Source organism: Rattus norvegicus, chromosome 1 (assembly GCF_021556685.1).
Source record: "Rattus norvegicus strain SHRSP/BbbUtx chromosome 1, alternate assembly SHRSP_T2T, whole genome shotgun sequence".
Classification (NCBI taxonomy): domain Eukaryota; kingdom Metazoa; phylum Chordata; class Mammalia; order Rodentia; family Muridae; genus Rattus; species Rattus norvegicus.
In genome coordinates, this window is record NC_141534.1 from 158,082,593 (window position 1) to 158,103,150 (window position 20,558).

A 20,558-nucleotide genomic window follows, 5' to 3' on the forward strand; every position below is an offset into this window, starting at 1 on the left:
AAGCAGCACAAAACAGAAGAGAAAAATCAATCTCTGAGATCAAAATTAAGTACCACGGTTAAGTGTGTTTCTGCAGGAAAACTAAATAAAATAGGAAAATAAATTTGATTGGGTTTTCTTAAATTCTTTATCGATGACCTTGCGATGCTGGGCAGAGAGACATAAACCCAAAATACTTTGTGAATCCTTGCACTGTTGCTAAATGTAAAATGGTGGCAGGGTGGACAAGTGTGAAATTTCATTAGGAAGAAATTATTGTAGGTGAGAGCTAAAAGGACAAAGTTAGTCCGAGAGAGACTAAAAACGGAAACAATGAGGTTTTTTATTTCTAATTTGTCCCAGTTTCTACTTCTTTTCTTCTTGTTTTTGAGGTGTTCCTACTTAAACAAAATAAAGGTAAATTTTTGGTGCAAAGTATTTATTAATGCTGTTATAGGTTTATTAAGATATGATTGGTTCATGCAATAATTTGCATATAGGTGGTGCAATAGATTTAGTCATGTGTAGACACCTACATTTCTGTCACCTCCGTAAAGACGATGGCTATGTCTGTCTTCCTTTAACGTTTCTTTATACTCATCTACAAACTTACCTTCTCCTTCACCTATCCATCAGTGCAGTCAATCGCTGACAGTTTCATTTACATTTTCTTGAATTTTTATTCACACCTATGATTCTCCAACAGGTGAATTTGAAAATTTGAAAATTTCTGATTTATATTCCTTAACGTCATTACTTTTGGAGACAAATGTGTGCTGCCGTTGATTCTTTTCTTCACTTAATACTATTTCTTTCCACAAATATCGTAACTTCACTTATTCATCTGCTCCAGAGAACGGGGTTTTCCCAGTTGGGAGCTATAATAGATAAAGTATTTATGAAACATGTGTTCAGTCCTTGGAGGAACATGGTCTTTCATTTCTTTTAGGCAAATTCCAAGAATAGATGTGCTACATCATAGGGTGTTTTGTGTTTCTCTTCTAAGGAAGCAACAAACTCTTCTAAAACGCTTGCACTGCTTTACGTTGCCAAAGCCTCTGCTCCGCTCTGTGTCAACTGCTTCTTTTTCTCACAGGTTGGAAAGGTCCCTGAGTGCAGTTGACTATAAAATCATATTTTCTCTCTGTAGGCACCCATTCCCTCCATGACAGTGCCAATCGTATAACTTTTCTTATCTCCTGCCTTTGCGACTTACTCTAGCGTTTCAGCTGGGAAGTTTTTACTACACATTAATGATGTATTTAAGTGGTATGCGTATGGGCTTTGTTTGTGGGTTCCTGTATAGAGGCTCTTTAACATGGTACCCCTGAACTCTCTTTTCTCCAGGGTAACCTTAGGTGGATCTGCCTCCGTATGACTCTGTTAATCGTGAGCACAATCTTTCTTGGATTCTTTCCAACTTCTGTAAGAAACAAATTTTACAAAGATTTTACGAGAACCAAAGAATATGACTAGGAAAGAAAAGCACAAAGAATGACCATAGTTTCCCAAATGAGGAACAGCTAGCATGTTTACAAGTGCTGTGTACCTGCTGCATAGGAAAATAAACTTAGCATTTGATAGCATCTTCTCGTTCCGTTGGAGAGCTAAGTCAGGATCTGTCTCGCATTCAGTCTGGGCCACTGTTAGTAGTAAATTAATTTTTGATTCTACTGTGTAAATGCTGTCAAAATTATGTGATTGTAAAAATTATTTAAATATTGAATAAGGTAAATGTTAATCATTTAACTCATTAAAATTTGTGCTAATTTTAATAAGCACTTTGGTCTTGTGATTCTTAGTACCCAAAATACAAGCCTCCAAAATTTACATGTACATGAACTCCAATGAATGTTTTAAGCACTACATGTTCTTAAATATATCAATCTCTAATTTAATCTCTTAAATGTATCAGTCTCTAAGAAGATGCTTGAAAGTTATCAATAAGACACTATGTCTGGAAATTAACTTCTTTTTTCTAAAAATCCTACTATATCATCTGTTTTCTCTACAGCCAGTGGTGAGATTAACCTTTGTGCTTCTCAAGTTAAACAGTTTGAGATCATTTATGCTTGTCTCTCTCCAAAACATTCAGCACAGAAGTACATCTGGTACACCCATGTTTAAAATATAGATGGAACCTAACCACTGATTTGAATCTTTGGTGTATATAAGTTTTGTTCAGGTTGCTGTTCCCCTTAAAACTTATGAAAGTGATAGTTGTTAAATGTTTTGCTCTGAGCCTTGACCACCTATGGTCATAATTTTCAAAGTAGCACTGAATGGAGCCAGGAAAACCAGCAGCCATACCACATTAGTCCTCTGAAATTACGCCCCATCCTATTCGTAACAGAAATCAGTGAGATTTTACTTTTAAAAGATTTGGACTGAAAATATTTCATTTTTAAATACTTCTATTAATTCTTTGAGAATTTTATACCTTGAATTTTGATATTTTTTTCATCCCCGATAGTCCCCAAGATCCACACCCCTCATCTATCCCCAACTACCTTTGTGCCCTCATTTATTTACTTTTAAAACTCATTGAGTGAAATTAGTGCTGTCTATATACTCTTGGACATGTGGTTATTCCCCAGAGCATATTATACCTATTAGACACCATACCCTCAACAAAAACTAATTCTCCATCTCCCAGTAGCCTTCAATTACAAATAGCTCCTCTGTTAGAGGTGGGTCTTCATGTTCTCCTTCCCCACTTGAGCTTTGTCAGTCTTTTCATCCCATCACAACTATTATGAGTTTATATATTCAAGGATCCTATTATATCTAGAAAACACTGAATCTTTATAGTCACCCATGCCTCTCACTCTTACAGTCTCTCTGCCCTTTCTTCTGCAATGAGCCCTAAGCGTTGGGAGAAAGGGGAATGATAGCAATGTCCCGTTTAAGGCTGAGCTCCCTGCCAGCACAGATTCACTGTACTGTGGCTCTCTGTGTTAATTGCCAACTTTTGTAACAAGTTTCTCTCATGCGATCTGAGACATGCACTAATCTGTGGGCACAATGGGAAATCATTAAAAATCAGTTCATTGCTGCGCTCCACTAGCAGAGTAATAGTAATAGAGGACCTACAGCTTAACCAGCCCCAGGTTGTTGGTCCCAATGCCTGTGCCAGGTAGGGGGTCCATCTTGTACAGAAGGAAAGCTTTAAATCTACTCGCAATGTGATTGGTTATCTCTCTGACATTCATAGCACCATTTCCCAGGGGGCAGACCTTGTCAGGGGGTCATTCTTATAGCTCCTAGTTTCATATGGGTAATATTCATGATTTGCATTAATGAATTAAAAGTTAATCATATATAATACCATTTTGGTTTTAATTGTTTTCTTTTTGTCCTTAGCATATAGCATGCTGTCCTAAAGCAAAATAACTGCTAATCGTGTAACTTGAACCCTTTCGAATAGAAGCATTCCTATAAATTTCACTTCAGTATATGTTGTTAAGTGTCTTTCTTCCTGTCACATATATAAAATCTCAAATAATTTCAAAAAGTAAACAAGAAAAAGCTACCACAAATATCTAGTTAAAAAATTAACATAAGAAGTCTAAAAGTCTCTTATTAGGAACTCTTGCTCATGAAGAATACTCAACAGATACCATAAAGAGAAAAATCAACTTTCTACATTTCATTAATGAAAGTCATAAACAAAATTTGTAAATTAACATAAAATCAATTGATCAATATCACACACACACACACACCACAATGAAAGAAAGAAGAGAATTCTATATATAAGTTCCTTTTTTTTACTTACAAGTTTCTTTAAGTTTAAGCCTCCTGCTGATTTTGAATCTTAGTTTTCAATCTAAAAATCACCTATGAGATTTTACAGATATGTTATCTACATTTATCCATTCTTCCCCTGGTAAACTAAATAATTCTCATTAAGGAATTTGCTATCTACCACACACGGTATCAGGAATGAAAAATACAATGATGGGAAGATAGGCACAATCCTTCCATTCTGGGAATGTATACACTAAACGATTATTTTAGATGCAGTAAATATGAAAAAGAATGCTCTTGGTCGAGTGAGTCAGCAATCTGCAGCTCATCAAGATCAAGACGACACTTCCTTTTCTACTGATTGACTTTATTTCTACCACTGTCTTTCTAAAAAGGCCCCTGTCCTTTCTGACATATCTTCTCCCTAACCTCCAACTTCGCCATGTTCCTCAAAATTAAACTTCCTAACATTGGCTAATTACAGAATGGATATAGAGCCTCTCTGTGTAATTTTCTTCTAGTGCTCAAAAAATGTCTCATTTTCCAATCTTTTTAACCTTTTCCTCATAACTTGGATAAGCTACTTTATTTCTGTAGAATTTAGTTTCCTCCATCTGCAGAAGTAAGATATTATCAGACTCAAAAGCTCCTTGTAGGGATCAAACGAGATGAGAGTATTTCCTAACCTGTGATATAGTTTTGATAATATCAGGCTAACATTTCTCATAAGTCAGCAAAACGCAGACATACTTACACTCCCCGGTTTTGTAGCTACACGTTCAATAGTTGAGTTATGGAGCATCCGAGGTGCCCATCAACATAAGGATGGATAAACAAAATGTGGTACATATACACAGTGCAATTTTATCCAGTTGTAAAGAAAAAAAGAAAACATGACTTTGAAAGAAAATGGCTGGAGCAGATTATTTTGTGAAGAAGAAATAAGCCAGTTTCAGAAAGACAACTAACTCATTCATAATATGAATTTAAATCTTAGCTCTATTCTATTTGTCTTTGTAGAGCTTGAAAGAAGGAGAAAGAGATCTAAAAGGATGGCAAGTGATAAAGAGGGGCTAATGGGAGACTCCTAGCATGAATGTAGGTGTATGGGTTAATTAAGATGAAGGCAACCAGAAAGAGGGAGAATATAAATAAGAATAAAATAGAATTGCATATATAAGCAACACTGAAGTTTTTTTTAATGTATAAATGCCATGATAAAACCTAATATTTTTCATGCTGACTTTTATAATAAACAAAAACTTGAACCTCAATGGAAATTAAAAAAGAAATTGTAGATAAAGCATCTGTCAATTGCCATTTCACTGGACTTTTATTTTCTTTTGATAATTTATATTATTAATAACTTTATGCTATTTGCTTGTTTACCTTGATAGTACCAAGTTATCTTTTAAAATAATTCATTTAAATATCAATCATTAAAACAGATTCAAGACAATTTCTATTGTATGTTTTCAGTTTATTTGTGGTTCTTAGATTTTGCCCATGGCCTTGAGATTGTGTGTGTGTATAGGACATGAAAATAGAAAAATATTTAATGGCATAGAGAGAGTTGGAAATTAAAGTAGGGAATATCCTCAAGTTAGAATATATGCCTTTATGGAAATCTCCTTATTTTTCCAGGACAGTTGAATATATGAATATATATTGTACACACACATATTTGTGTGTGTGTATAAAATATAAATAATAATGAAACAAGTCAATGAAAAATTTAAAGTAGATGCTAACAATATTTATAATACATATTTTTCAAGAGGGTAATGTTAAATAAAGTCAGAGTTATGGAAGTCCTGGACTTATCTAAAGATACTTAGTATGTGTTTAAGGAGAGATCCCCTCATGCATGTGAAAAGATTTCCTCATATCTGCTTCTCGTCATTCTCTATAGGTATAACACTATGAATTGATTTTAAATTTCTTACAAACTTTGTATATTCTTAAAGCTGAAGAGGGTGTGATTAATATCCAGCTTATATTTTCAGCATTGCTGTCTACAGTTGACATTTGTGCTGATGATTTTAACAGCTGCTGTTTTTGTTGTATGTAGGTGGCAGAATTGAAAATTAAATGAGTTGCATGTTTTTGGTAGCAGGTCTTTTTTATATAAGAAAATGAAAGAGTTCATTTACTTATTTATAGATATGTTGTATTTGTTTGTTTGTTTGTTGGGGCATCTAGTTCCCATGGAAAATAAGAAATTGTAATAAATAACGAGGCAATTTGTAAACCGCATATCAACAAGTGCTAATACTCTTACAAACTGTACTTTTCACAGCACTTTGAACCTGTCCAGGGGCCATCTCTTATGCTATGGAGATGATTCTGAGTTAAATCTATACGTGAGAGATAGCAATGAATGTTGTGTTTGTGTCTGTAGAAGGCCTTATTTCCCTCCATCAAGTCTCTCATCTCATTGTAATACTACATTCATTCATTTGTTTATCCATTCATGAAGTTACTATTCTATTATCCAGAAAGTATATATTGAGTTCCTAATATGCGGTAAGAAATGTGTAAACTGCTGAAGGTCTAAAACATACAGTATGTGGTAGCAGCAGCTCAAAGTTATGTTTAAGTGATTAATTATTGTATAATGGTGACTTTGGATGTCCTAGAGTCTATGGTATGGAATAGCTCACATTACAATAAATTTTATAGTATGCTTGCTATGCATGCTTATTAAACATTAAAGCTCTTTTGTAGGTTAAACTCATAATGGTTTTGGCGCTGTGTTAGATTCAAGCTACTGTGACTTATTTGTGTTTAGTAAGTGTCATAACTGTGAGCTCTTAAGTGAACTGTGGTATTGCTGGTGTACGTGGGGCCAATAAAGGGTGCTTGAGTAAGAATGAGGGCTTCTAATGCCCTTGCAGGACCAGATATCTGATGTTAGTTTTGCTAAAAGACTGACATAGGGGACCTTAAATACAACTTTAGAAAACACAAGAGATTTTCTTTAGTGAAAGCGATTCTCAAAAGCTTTCCTCACCAGCCACAAAATACAGCAAGAAAGTCAAGCTACTATTATGTGTTTAAACAGAAATGAAAACAAAACAAAACAACACAACAAAACCAAAAAAACCCCTTCATTTGTGTGGAGAATGGCTGCCAGATGAAAAGTTAACATGAAATGATGTGCAGACTAGTGAAATCTCGAGGTAACTGCCAGACACATGTGGACAGTTCTCCAGTGCACTAGCCACACAACACGATGTCTTTGGGAAACTCTAAAAAGAACCAACCTAAGTAGAGCTCAGAATGAGCGTCTGCAGACATCCAGAAATGCCATAAAAGGATGAAAAAGGCAGAAACAGACCCTTCAAACTAATAGAAAGCAAAAGAACAAGAGAGCATGCTTTGAATGAAAATCTCAACAGAAGGCAGAATAGAAAAAAATACAAAACAGGTAAGTTTAAAAGAGAAGTAGGGTATCTAAAATAAATACACATATTAATTCATTAATAATAATCACCATTAGTAGGCTTGGGGGTGTATCCCTATAATTCCAGTGTTCACAAAATAGCAATAGATTTATGAATTAATGGCAGGCCTCAACTAACTATACAGAAAATTCAAAGCTATCTTGGGCTACACAACATGACCAGCTAATGCCAACTAAAACAAAAACTCAACAACAAAATCAACCCTAAAATCTCATTTCAAAAAATGTCAAATACAGGTGATTAATGATGCAAGGTTAAAAGAGAAGTGCAAAATGCGAACTACATTTTGGCCGCATGTGTAACTCAAGGAGTAATACAAGATATGATCTTGGAGAAAAATGTGAGTTACATGAAGCCATGGTATAGAATGAAAGAATATGACTTATAGATATAGTGAATAAAACATACGAGAGAGAAGATGTTTAGAAAGAACAACAACTGAGACTTTTAAAAATTAATCAGGTGCTGGTGAATGGCTCAAGGTCAGTTTAACACTTGCTGTGCAAGTGAGAAGGAAGACCAGAAGACCTGAATTATGGTCCCCAGTTTCCCTGTAAATGCAGAATAGCTAGCTATTAAGACTAGCCAAATGGGCTGGCTCCAGTTCAAGAGAGACACCCTGGCTCAATGTGAAAGGTGAAAACTTATTAAGATATCCCTTGAGAAACACTGACCTCCATGTACTTATGTACCTGTACCTGCTTAACCAACCCACACATGTGAGAATACACATACATGCATGTTCACCACACACAGAGATCTACAAATATCTGATTAAACAATAACTATGATTTCAAAGAAGAGTTTTTTGAAAGAAGATAGGTAGGTTACATAAATTAGAAGATATTTCTTGCAATACAATAATTAGATTGAGAGCTTTCCATTAAAAATTAACATCATAAGACCTCATGGCATAATATATTCAGAATGCTAAGAAAAGTCAATGATCGGTTTGAAAATCGCCACTTATATAATTATTTAACTATAATGTGAATATAGACATTTTAGGAAAATATTTTAAAAATAGATTAACTATCACAGAAATTTTTGCTGAAAGGCTGGTAAAGTTTGTACATGGATAAGAAAAATTTAATCCAGATAGAAAGATAGAAACGGTAAAATTAAGGGAACATCGATAGCTTGTAGGAATGATGGTGAGAAAAGTCTGATAGTAAAAATTTCCTGCAGAAACCACGGAAAGCATAAAAGACTGATTTGATAGTGGATGAAGCTGAGTGTCACAATGGAGTAAACTCTCTTAAACAATAACCTGCATGGTTGGGCTGCTACAGTGCATGCTGATAGGAGCCTGATGTAGCTGTCTCCTAGAGGCTTTGCCAGAGCCTGACAAATACACAGGTGGATGCTCACAGCCAACCATTGGATTGAGAATGGTGTCCCCAATGGAGTAATTAGAGAAAGGACTGAGGTAGCTGAAGGGGTTTGCAACCTCACAGGAAGAACAACAATATCAACCAACCAGACCTGCCAGAGCTCCCAGTGACTAACCCACCAACCAAAGAGTACACACAGAGCAACCCATGGCCTCATATGTAGCAGAGGATAGACCTTGTTGGGCATCAATGGGAGGAGAGGCCCTTGGTTCTGTGAAGGCTCCATGCCCCAGTATAGGGGAATGCCAGGATTGGGAAGAGGCAGGAAGGAGTGGGTGGGTGGGTGGGTGGGCAAGCACCCACATAGAAGCAGACAGATGGGGAGAGGGTAGGGGGTTTCAGGAGGGGAAACCAGGAAAGGGGATAGTATTTGAAATGTAAATAAAGAAAATAGCCAATAAAAACAGAAGTACTCAGTTACACATTGAATGTGCTATTGATCTCACCATGTTTTATTATGTACTACTAAATATAGATAAAGTAATTTTGGAGCAAAAAAAACAAAACAAAAAACAAACAAACAAAAAAAAAAAACCAACCAACCAAACAAGCAAGCAAACAAACAAACAAACCCAGAATAATATAAAGGGACCCAGAACGTAATTACATACAGACATACGATCTAGACATATGACTTTGGGCTGAGACATGATAGTAACAACATCAGTAACAACGTTTTTAAATACCAAATAAATAAATAAATCTGTCTGTGCATATGGAGGAAACATAGATTCTTATCTTTTGCTAAACTGAAAGAAAGTGAACATACCCTTTAAAAGCACAAGTTTAAATTATCTAGAAGAAAATATAAAATAATTTATTTTCAAATTTGGAAGAGAAAAACATTTTTCAAATACAAAAATGTAGAAATATAAAGAAAAACGCAAATGGCTTTCTGTTCATTTAAATATGTATGAAGGCTCTGAATGATAAAACTTGGAGTAAATTAGGGGGTGAGTTACAGGATGATAGTAAATATATTTAAAGGCTGATATACAGAGAGGACTAATGCCCAGAATACTAAGTACTTCCATAAACCAATAAGAATGTGGTTCTATTTTAAAGTGAGCAAAGACTGAGCAGAAGGAACCTCAAACAGCCAATAGATAGGCAAAGGCTTCAAGTCTCACCATTAAGTACAAAGGTCTAACCACTATAGCTCAGTGGCTGAGCCCTTACCAAGAAGGCATGAGGCTCTGGGTTGAATCCCCTACTACCCATCCACACATAAACGGCACATAGTATCAAGGCTTCAGATACACAACATGCTACAAATCATGCCTGCTTAGACTGTCATCTAGAACATGTGACTAATACAATAATAATAAAAATATGCAATCACTTAGTAGTGAGCCAGAATAAAAGGTTGGCATAATATGTAATCACCAGCCATATTTTGAAGTATGTAGAAAAATCCTGGGTTTTTGTTGATTGCCGATGCGTAGGAATGTTGATGGGAAATTGGTTTTGGCTGAAGTAGAGTACAGTTAGAGGAGTGTTCCATGTTAGAGAACAATATTTCTATAAAAAGTTTGGAAAACTGTGGCAAAATATGAAAATGTTTTAAGCCTAATGTTTTAAGGTATATTATATATGTTAGAATTTTATATATGTACATATATTAGTATACCAGTATCAAATATTTAAAAGAAAAGATGCATGAGACAATAAAATATCACAGAAATAGTTCTGATAATTTTGAGAGCAGAAAAGTAAAGTTTAGTCCACTAATACTTAGTCAAAGGAATTTTATGCAACAACTCAAAAGGTTTCTGTTCACACTTGTCCACAATTGATTGGGTCTTTGTACAGACATAGTTTCTGTTCACACTTGTCCACAATTGATTGGGTCTTTGTACAGACATAGTTTCTGTTCACACTTGTCCACAATTGATTGGGTCTTTGTACAGACATAGTTTCTGTTCACACTTGTCCACAATTGATTGGGTCTTTGTACAGACATAGTTTCTGTTCACACTTGTCCACAATTGATTGGGTCTTTGTACAGACATAGTTTCTGTTCACACTTGTCCACAATTGATTGGGTCTTTGTACAGACATGGTTCTGTGACTGGGTCAGTTGGTTCACACTGACCTTGGTGTACATGTGTGCTCATATTGACCATAGGACTGAACCTGAAGTTTCAGATTTTATTTTTTTTTTACTTTTCAAAATTTACACCAGCATTAAAATATTACTGTGTTTTTGTTGCTATTTTTTCCTACTTGGTTTATTATTGAAACCAAAAACCACTTATTTCTCACGGAGTCTCCAAGTCACACATACATATCTAACATAACATTATTCTACATTGAAATTCATTTCTTTATAGGTCAATATCCCTAATTGCACAGAGCATCACGAGAGGAGCAATTGCAGTTTATTCTTTTACTAGTCCCTAGCATGTAGTATGTACTCGATACATTTTGATTGCATTGACTCATTCACCTTTGTGAATTTATTACACAGGTGATAATGTATGTTGATTCTCATAGATTTTTATTATTTATCTCATAATCAAAAATATGGAGATCAAAATATGGTTGTCTGTGCATGAGAATCTTACACTGAGATCTTGGCATTTATGTTAAAGGCAAATATGTCCATCTTCTTTTACTTTCAAATGATGTCAGTGTACTTTTTAATTGTTGCTTATTAATTGGCTAAAGTCACATGCTGGTCATGAGCTAGCATATATTTTTAATGAAATGTACATAAAACAAAAAAGTTCTGTGTAGGACAAAATGCTCCTTAACATGCATTTTCTTAGACTAACAGTGAACCTAGCTAGACATTAGTTTCTAAGGATTAGTTTCTTACTATGCTTTTAAAATAATTATTTAATGTATAGGAAACAGTAACTAATATGCCAGACAGAAAACTGTAGTTGGATAATACCTAACAGTTTGACTTAAGCACTTCATTGACCTTGGATGTTTAGAGGACTCTCACAGGTGTGTGGGTGTGTGCATGTATTGTATGAATGGAGAGCTGCTTACAAGAATTTTAATGTTGCATCTCAAACTCAGCTGCACTGCTATGTTTCTGCTATTTGTAGATATCAGGGATGAAATTTTGAAGAAAAGGATCTATCCAGGTGGTGATAGAAAATGCCAGAATGATCTGTCTGCCTAGGCAACAGTGCTGCAACTTCTCTATTTCAATCAACAGAGCAATGCTTAGAGACAATTAAGGTGAAGCATAGGCCATGGCCTTCCGGTGTATGAGATGCATGTGCTCCTGGAGGGTTCAGGAAAGATGCTTATATGAATGTGGCAGGGAGTGCATTCAATTAGCATCATATTCATGTTGACATAGAAACTGTTTAATATCCTACTGACTCCTCCAGTCCTTCCTAGTTCCTAATTTTTCCTAATTTGCCATAGACACAAGTTACAAATAAATTTATATTATCTACATCTTGATGAGTATTTGTATAATACAAGCGTGCACCCTGACAGCTACTGCCTAACTCTATATTGGTATTCTGTATCTCCAACTGTCAATTTAATGAACACTAATTACTGTTAGTTTTCAGCTGAAATCTTGTTGGTAGGCTTTAGTTATTTATTTATTTAGAAGAATTCCATCCTGCAAACATGAATACAGTCTTCCAATCAAATGTGGGGAGAAAATTATCAGAAGCAAAATAAGTAAAATAAATAAAAACAAAATGAATAAGATGGCCAAATATTAAAGGTCTTGTCTCTTCCTGTTTCTATGATTTTAAAAGAATCAAATTCATAGAAAAAAATCCAAGCATGATTATAAAACCTGTGAGTCCCCTCAGAATAAATGTGCATCCTTTGTTTTGCTTTATGGCATCTGTCAATGGTTTGAAATTTAGGAGCTCTTCTAGCTCTCCACTACCTGATTCCACCTTAAAATATCAATGAAGAAAATTTTTATGTAATAATTTAAGTTAGATATTCTCCTCTTGGCCTTTAATGTCCTGTGCTTTATTGTCTTACTACACTGGGGTGGACAAACTCACGTGTGGAAATCATGAATGCCTTTTGCATCACAAAAGCTGGGTGAACTTTGGTCCTGCAGAGAAGCCCTTTGAAGCCTAAGCAGGCACCATTGTGCAATTCTTTCTTGATGTTCTGCAGGGTTTCCTCTCCAAGAAGTACAGGGGGTAGCATGGAGAATGTTACATGGGGTTGCCTAAGAGGGTCTAAAGTAAATAAAAGTAAAACAGTGCTTGTAGGAAGTGAGAACACAGAGCAAAAGGAATAGCTATTGGCAAAACCAAACCCTGAGTAGCAACTAGGCATGCCAAAGAAGGCTGAAGGAGCCAGGCTACCCTGTAGAGCCCATACTTGGCTCTTGTGAGTACTGAATCATTTCGCCACAGCAAGAGAGAGTTCCATTAAGCTCTCATACAAAGACCCACAATTAGACTCATAGCACAGAACCTGGCCTTAAGAACCATCTACCCCATTCTCTCAATGTATACATTTTAGGCAGATAGGAGCCAGAGAGAACAAGTAAAGAGTTAGAAACAAAATCAAAGACCAGAAACTGGATCATGCGTTTATTATTTCTTCAATAACTGTACTGAGAATATTGTAGGGGCACCGTCCCCCGGGTTGCTAATGACAACCCATACTGGCTTGTTCCGCCTCCAGTTGCCTCCAAGGTATCCAACACTTAACAATATACCTCCTCAGTTGACAGTAACTCCAACCCTTTTGATGGACAAAGCTCAGCCACCTCACACAGACCTACTGCTGACAATGGCTGTCTTAGTTAGGGTTTTACTGCTGTGAGCAGATACCATGACCAAGGCAACTCATATAAGGACATCATTTAATTGGGGCTGGCTTGCAGGTTCAGAAGTTTAGCCCATTATCATCAAGGCAGGAACATGGCAACATCCAAGCAGGCATGGTGCAGGAGGAGCTGAGAGTTCTACATCTCCATCTGAAGGCTGCTAGCAGAATACTGGCTTCCAGGCAGCTAGGATGAGGGTCTTATAACTCACATCCACAGTGACACACCTACTCCAAAAAGACCGCACCTCCAAAGAGTGCCACTCTCTGGGCCAAGCATATACAAACCATCACAGTGGCTTTGTTGATAAAAGGGAATTGCTTTTTGGGGGTCTGCAGTTGTTCTGACCATCTTTGATTTGTATGTGTTCATAGTGCCCTTCTGCCAGGTCAGCTAGGTGGAAAGCTGTTTATGTGCCTATGTGTTATCCCTTAGTACAACTGACAAAGGGCTTAAGCATTATCTTTCACTGGAGGAAACATTTGTCTCTTAATATTGACTTTACCCTAAAAGTGCCTGGCATAAGAGTTTTAACTCTAATAAGATCATTGAAGTTAGAAACCCCTTCTGTTAGAATAAAATATGAAATGTCTTCAAGGAAGTATGGATGAAGAGCTGTCCTTATTCTACCTTTCCCCAGGAGGTATCCCAATGGCAAGTGTCCCTTTAAAAGAGGATGTCACTTCAAGGATCTGGGTCTAGTTTCAAGGTAGCTTTAAGTTACTTTCTAGACTCTAGCTCTCATACTGAAAACATGTAAAACCAATTACTTGGAAACAATTACTTGGAAACCTTCTCTGAGGTATTTGATATGACACTTCATCCTCTTAACTGTGTCTTTTGTCCGGGTTCAGTCTCCTAAGTACACTCTCCTGCAAGCTGTGAACAGAGATGTAACTTTTCCCTGTGCTTTGAAAATGGAGAAGAAACTCTGGCTTTTTCCAGTCATCTCACTAGTCATCTTGGACGACCTGGTTGGGATTTGGGCTCCAGAGACACCTGTTCGTCCATGACTAGAGCCATCCTGCTCTGTTTCTCACTAGTGCCCAGCCATTCTGGTATTGTTTGTTATACCCGTGAGACTGTATGAATGTCTCTACGTGGCCACTGCTGCCAGCGCGTAACTGTCAAGACAGAAAGAAGCCAAACGGCCAAGGGAGGCGTGCAATTGGAGTGAGAGCCAGAGGTGTGCTGCCTCTGTGGAGTCAACTGCGGCTTCTCTTCCTTCTCTTACACATGGAGTTTGGAGCTGAAGAACCGCAGCCCGACACTTAGCCAACTGGATGTGTGTGAGCCTGCTCAGAAGGTTGCACCGCCTCTCCTGAACCTCCTGCTGGCAGGATGTAAATATACCTGCAGACCCGCCAAACAGGACTGCCTTTCCCCCCAACCCCTCCCTCTTCCCACCCTCTCCCCGGCTAACCAGCATGAGAGGATCGGAGAAAGCAACAGCCGGCAAGTGACAGCTCCAGCCTGATTCCGCTCGGCTCAGCCTCCGTGGGAAGTTGATTGTGCAGAGGCTTTCATTGTGAACCTCCGCTGGCATCGCTATGTTTGCCTCGATCTGGTATGCCAAGAAGCTGGGTCGCAGGTTCGTGCACAATGCCAGGAAGGCAAAATCAGAGAAGGTATGGAATAAGCGGGGAGGAAGATCGCTTTACGGACGTGCCAAGTGCCTGCTCTGGGCTCTTGGTCTGAATACAGACACAGCCTTTATTCGCTGGCTGTTAGGAACCTGCCTCTCACTGGAAATGTGGTCCATGCCACTTAGAAGGGGCAACTCTTAGAGGCTAGTTCTGGAGGTAGGAAAGCATTTAGGTTAATGGGGATCGTTGGCTATAAGAGCTGTTGGCTGAAATCAGCGGTTGAGAGAGAGGGTCTCCACAGAGACAAGCATTCCTTGGCGTTGCATCGGATGGAAGCAGGGAAGCAGCTGCAGTCTGTGCTTATTGGGGAAGCTCACTAGTAAACTTGTTGCTGTACTGCATTATTTTTATTACTGTGATCTTTGGGTCTATGGGGACATTATAAATACCTGTGTCTTTCTCTAGCACACGTGTCTGAGTCCTAAGAGACTTATGGTGACTCTCACCACACCTCACAGGAGTGCTTGATATTGTTTCCACTGAACAGCAACAACAAAATCTTCATTACAAAAGTGTTTGAAATGAGCACGAATTCTATATTCAATGAGCTCCTGGTCTCCGTTTAGAGAATTGCTTTTTGTCTGTTGTATTCTGTATGATGAGTTTCCAGAGAATCTCTGTACAGATCGACCTCCTTAGTTTTGTTTCTCTAAGAAATTAAGATGGTCTGTAAGTTCCAAGGTATATTAAAAAAACTGAATATAACAGAAGATATTGGTTTACATCTTTGATTTTTTATACAGTGTTTCTCTGAGGCAGTGGCCGAAACCTGTCATATTTTGGAAATCGGGAAAACAGAAAGGATTTGTTGGGTGCTGGGGAAACTTCCCCCAACCCTAACATAATCTTGTTGAAACCCACATTGTCTATATTTCTCCGAGGAAGTTATTTTTAGTCCAGATCCTTTCTACCTTTCACACATTCCTGAGGATGACCCAGGATAGCTCTCAGGGTCTGTGGTACTGTTCTTCCCAACTACAAGGATGCCATTGCTATAGCATTTTGTCTGTTCTGTCAGAGTAGGGATGTTGATAAAATACAAGAACCCCATGATAAACCAAGATAGAATTGCAATGTGAAAAAGAGAAAATATCTTGGATCACTTAAGGGCTGTTGCCTTTACCAGTGCCTGAATCCCAAAACTGTCACGTGATACATAGGAAGCTTGTTCTTCATTGACCCTTTAGCTGAAGCAGTGGGTGGAAAGGTTTAGGGTAACATAGGTCCCCTCCACATTTTATATGTCAGAAACTGCAAACTTACGGTGTTCCAGCACATTGAATTGGTCGTCTTGTTTATTTGCTTCAAGTTATTTTTAAGGAAAGATGCTTACAGGAAGTAAAAAAGACCTTTTTAGGTTTCTATCAGAGCACATTTTTTTGGGGAAAGATATTTCTGTCCATAAAAATTGCGGACTATATGGATGACAGGACTCTGAAAGACACTGGGGGACAATGCCTTCTGGCAAATTAGTATGCGAAGAAAAGTTGAATCTTCCAGTACTATTTAATTCAGATTCAGACCCGAGTATGGCAGCTGTGTGTGAAGGACTTGAAAGGTTGTTAATCTAACAGAGTGGCTTGGCGTTTTTCAGTGTGCGGGAGGTAGCAAAGGGACTCAGGATAGCCTCTTCACTTCCAGTGCCTGGAATAGGCAAGAACTCCAGAGTAAGGCTGAAGGGTCTGAATAGTTTGTCTTACTCAGAGTGGAAGATGCGTTCACGTCAGGAACTCAACATCAACTAAAGTTCGTCAGGCTCTCAGAGTGCTAAAGATCAAAATGAAACAAAGCAGATTCATTCTAATGCCCCGTGCCCACCAAAAAGGGCTGGGAGGAGCTCATTTTGAACTCTAGGTGCTGACATCTCTTAGAATTTGTACTTGTAGAGTTCCTAGAATAAATCAAAAGGTAGGCTACCTAGAAAAATGTAGCCATTCAGTCAATACCTGCTGAGTGGCGGTGATTCGCATTGAATAATTAGATCAAATTACTTATTTAAATAAGTTAAGTATGAATTAGTATCTTCGGCCAAGAATTGGGTAACATACTTTGAGAAGGTGGTTGATAAATAAAAACATGAGCTGCAGCATTTGAGGGATAAGTCTGCATTATGGAAGTGGTTATCAATTTGCTATCTTTTGTAAAGGTTGCCTCCTCCCCTATCTAACAAGCCAATCTACATTAACTACAATCCTTCCATCCTACTTTGTCATCCAGGTTTTGTTGTACCGTATTTTTCTCAAGGCTCAGGATAATCGAGAACTAAATAGAAATGCAAAAGTCTAAATGCTATCCTAAACACACAGTCTACCTTTATTTCCGATTGTTTTAGTCTATTGTTTCTCTTCAATTAAACAGGAGTGCAGTTAACCAGCATCATGTAATGTCTGTCATATGATTACCGTGATAGAAATATTATCAATAACCACTGCCTGCCTTCTATGTAAGATTTAATTTGATTTTCATATCCAATATGACATGCTATTTTTCTAAAATCCTTGAAAAGAGATTGGCTAGTTCAAGGTCACAAGAGAAATAGTAACTATCAGTCTGGAATTTGAACCCAAAGCCTCCTAAACTATACCTTTGGTTCTCTTCCACTGCCCACAGCTCTCACAGTTTTTCAGAATTTCCTAACATGCTCTTGTCTAGATAAGTGTTGCTTCTTATCTTGTCCTTTTCTTTTGTATTAGAACTCCCAAAGTCATGATGTTTCCAAAAACCAAAGTTTGTGATTTCTGTAAATAAAATGTCATGCTTCAGATAAAACAGTACCTATGTCTTAGATTGCCTGTTCCATTAATGATGTTTCTCTATGTCCTCTCTAGTTGGATAAAGGCAGCAAGTTATTTCTTGGCCCGTATTATTCTCAAAAAAATAACTTGTAATTGTCATATCTTAATAACCTAAATATTGACATTTGTACTCATTGATCTTTCTTATAGGTTCTAAAGATGTCTTTCATCAAAAAAAGACCTAAATTTTAGCCAATTATGACTGTGGTTTCCTTTAAGAATGAGTCAAAGATGTTAGGTGATTCACATTGCTATTTTCTTCTGAAAATAAAAAGCAATGGGTGCTTTGTTATTCTTTCATTGAAAAGATGGTTGCTCAGACCAGCAAATTCTATGAGCAAAATTATTCTAAAAGTGGTAATGTGCAACTCAGACTCCTCGGTCACAACATGGCATCTCCATTTAAACAATTATTCCCTCTTTTCTGAGATCCCTTGTAGTTAGTTGAGAAGTTGGTGTCTCTCTTTTATGCCTTTTGTTACAATTCACCTTAAACCTCTTAACGTCAACCATTTCCAGATGGCTTTATTCTAAAAAGCTACGTGATACATTGAAAACCCAGTTTCAAGTCACACACACACACACACACACACACACACACACACACACACAAAATGCCAAAGAGTACTGAAGTACTTAAGGTTGTGAACCTTCTCTCAACTCTTTGTTTTTATTTTTCTTTTTATGCTTTTTACTCCTTTGAGGGGAAACATTAAAAAGTGGCAGTGTATGCACATAGGGGAGACTAGTGTCTGTATCCTTCAGGTAATAAAAGCAACCCTAGATAAACTGCGCAGTGTGAGATAACCAACAAGTGATATAGCTGAGCCCTGAGCACATGTTTCTTGACATTAGGATGTATTTACTCTTGGAAACTTTCCCAAGCATGAACACACTAGAAACTTCTTTCTTTCTAAATGTGGTACATTTATTCAGCATGAACTGAAGGAAAGGACAACAGTGAAACAGTGAGCTTGTCAGCAATGTGGCCAAAGAGAAAAAAAAATCATAACCTTGGTGGTTCTAACAAAATATAAAGAGGATGGGCACTTTAAAAGGGGCACTAGCTAGTCTAGTCTTACTTCTTGCCATCCAGCCCAAAGGCAGATATATGACTTTATTAACCTCAGTAATCTTATCTGTCAAATGGAACTTTCACCTCCCTTTTATGTAGATGTTTTCAGAAGGAAAGGGAAATCCTTACCTGGCCTCTCTAGTATCATACCTTGTTCTCCACCCATGAGCACATACTGAGAATCCTAAGTTCTAGGCAAATTCTCAACTGTCCTATTCCTTTTGTTAGCCTCAAAGATTTGGCTTGACCTGTTCAGCTATCTATCTAACCACATCCCATTTCTAACCTTCACTAGTTTTGCATCTTGAAGAGACATCATTATTAGTAGGAAACTCTATGGCCTCAGATGCTCAGACTGGAACTCCCCTCAGTTCCAACAACATTGGTGGTAATCATCTTCATATTACTGTAATTTGCATTGTTTGATATAAGGGTCTTTTCAGCTTTTGTACCAGATTTTCAGAGCCTAATAGAATGGTCAACATATGACTGTGTGTGGCTGTCTTTCATACCTTACTTCTTAGACTCTAAATTTGTCATCCCTTGTAATATGCATCATTATCTATTATCCAGAGATAAATGAGCAGTGAATGGATCAGTGATGTAATCCTACGTATAAGATTCATCTTCATTACAGAACTGTTAAACTGTGCAAAGAGTCTGCCCTTAGAACGAATAGAGTATGGTATAATGCTGAAGGGATGAATGCAGTTTTGTTTACAAGTGGAAAAAGTTAATATAAACTACTGAAAGGTAGCACTTTCCATCCAGTTGCTTGTGTCTCTTTGTCGATGATAATAATGATAGTTTGCATAGGGAAGTATAATAGGTAACACCTGAACACATCATACAGATTTTCCAGTAGAGATAGAAGTCATTTGGCATTGAGGATCCTCGTCTGTGTTGAGGAACGTAAATAAAGAAATAAAATGCAGAGGAATGCTGTATAAGCGATATATTAAAAGCTAAAATCATAACAGTCATGTAGATTGCAGAGGAGAAAGAGTAAAAAGCATTCCACATTCTCTCTCCCCTCTCTCTTTCCCTGTCTCTGTCTGTCTTTCTGTCTTTCTGTCTTTCTGTCTTTCTTTCTGTCTGTCTGTCTGTCTGTCTGTCTGTCTGTCTGTCTGTCTCTCTCTCTCTCTCTCTCTCTCTCTCTCTGTGTGTGTGTGTGTGTGTGTGTGTGTGTGTGACAATGGCTAAGACTTCATTCTCCAGCATGTAATTAGGAAAACAATCCTCAATAGAACCATATTCTCTAAATTAAATGCTTATTGCATGTTCTATAAGTATATGTGATGTGTGTATAAAACCACCTAGATGGCTAATATATTTTCCCTGTGAAAAATCAATTTTGAAAGGGGGATTTACCTGCATTACATGAATTTTACTTAGACATTACAAAATATGCCTTGATGTGGATGAGCCAGCAATCCTCAGTTCCCGGCAGATTCCTTCTTGCCTAGTCTTCTCTCATGCTAGGGTAGTCTGACCTGGAGAGAGGAAGAGACAGTTGTCCTCTTAAGTCTGTTTCTTTGAGGGTTCTGAGTCCCCAATATCGAGTCATGAGCAATAGTATGACTCAGCACCAGTGTCAACCAAGCCGTAGTTACCAGTAGGACAGATATTTGCTGATGCTGAGTGTAGCCCTGCAGATTGCTCCTGTCACCTCTCA

At 37.5% G+C, this 20,558-nt stretch overlaps 1 protein-coding gene across 15 annotated transcripts in view; it reads left to right on the plus strand.

The window, feature by feature from the left end:
- Positions 1–20,558, plus strand: part of Dlg2 (discs large MAGUK scaffold protein 2) — a 2,073,609-nt gene that overhangs the window by 1,117,797 nt on the left and 935,254 nt on the right. For 3 of the 15 annotated variants that reach the window (NM_001444079.1, XM_087586833.1, XM_087586842.1), the window contains 1 exon segment: positions 14,497–14,995. In NM_001444079.1, the coding sequence (NP_001431008.1) occupies positions 14,918–14,995 (78 nt within the window). In that variant the 5' untranslated portion in view covers positions 14,497–14,917. 15 annotated transcript variants of the gene reach the window in all.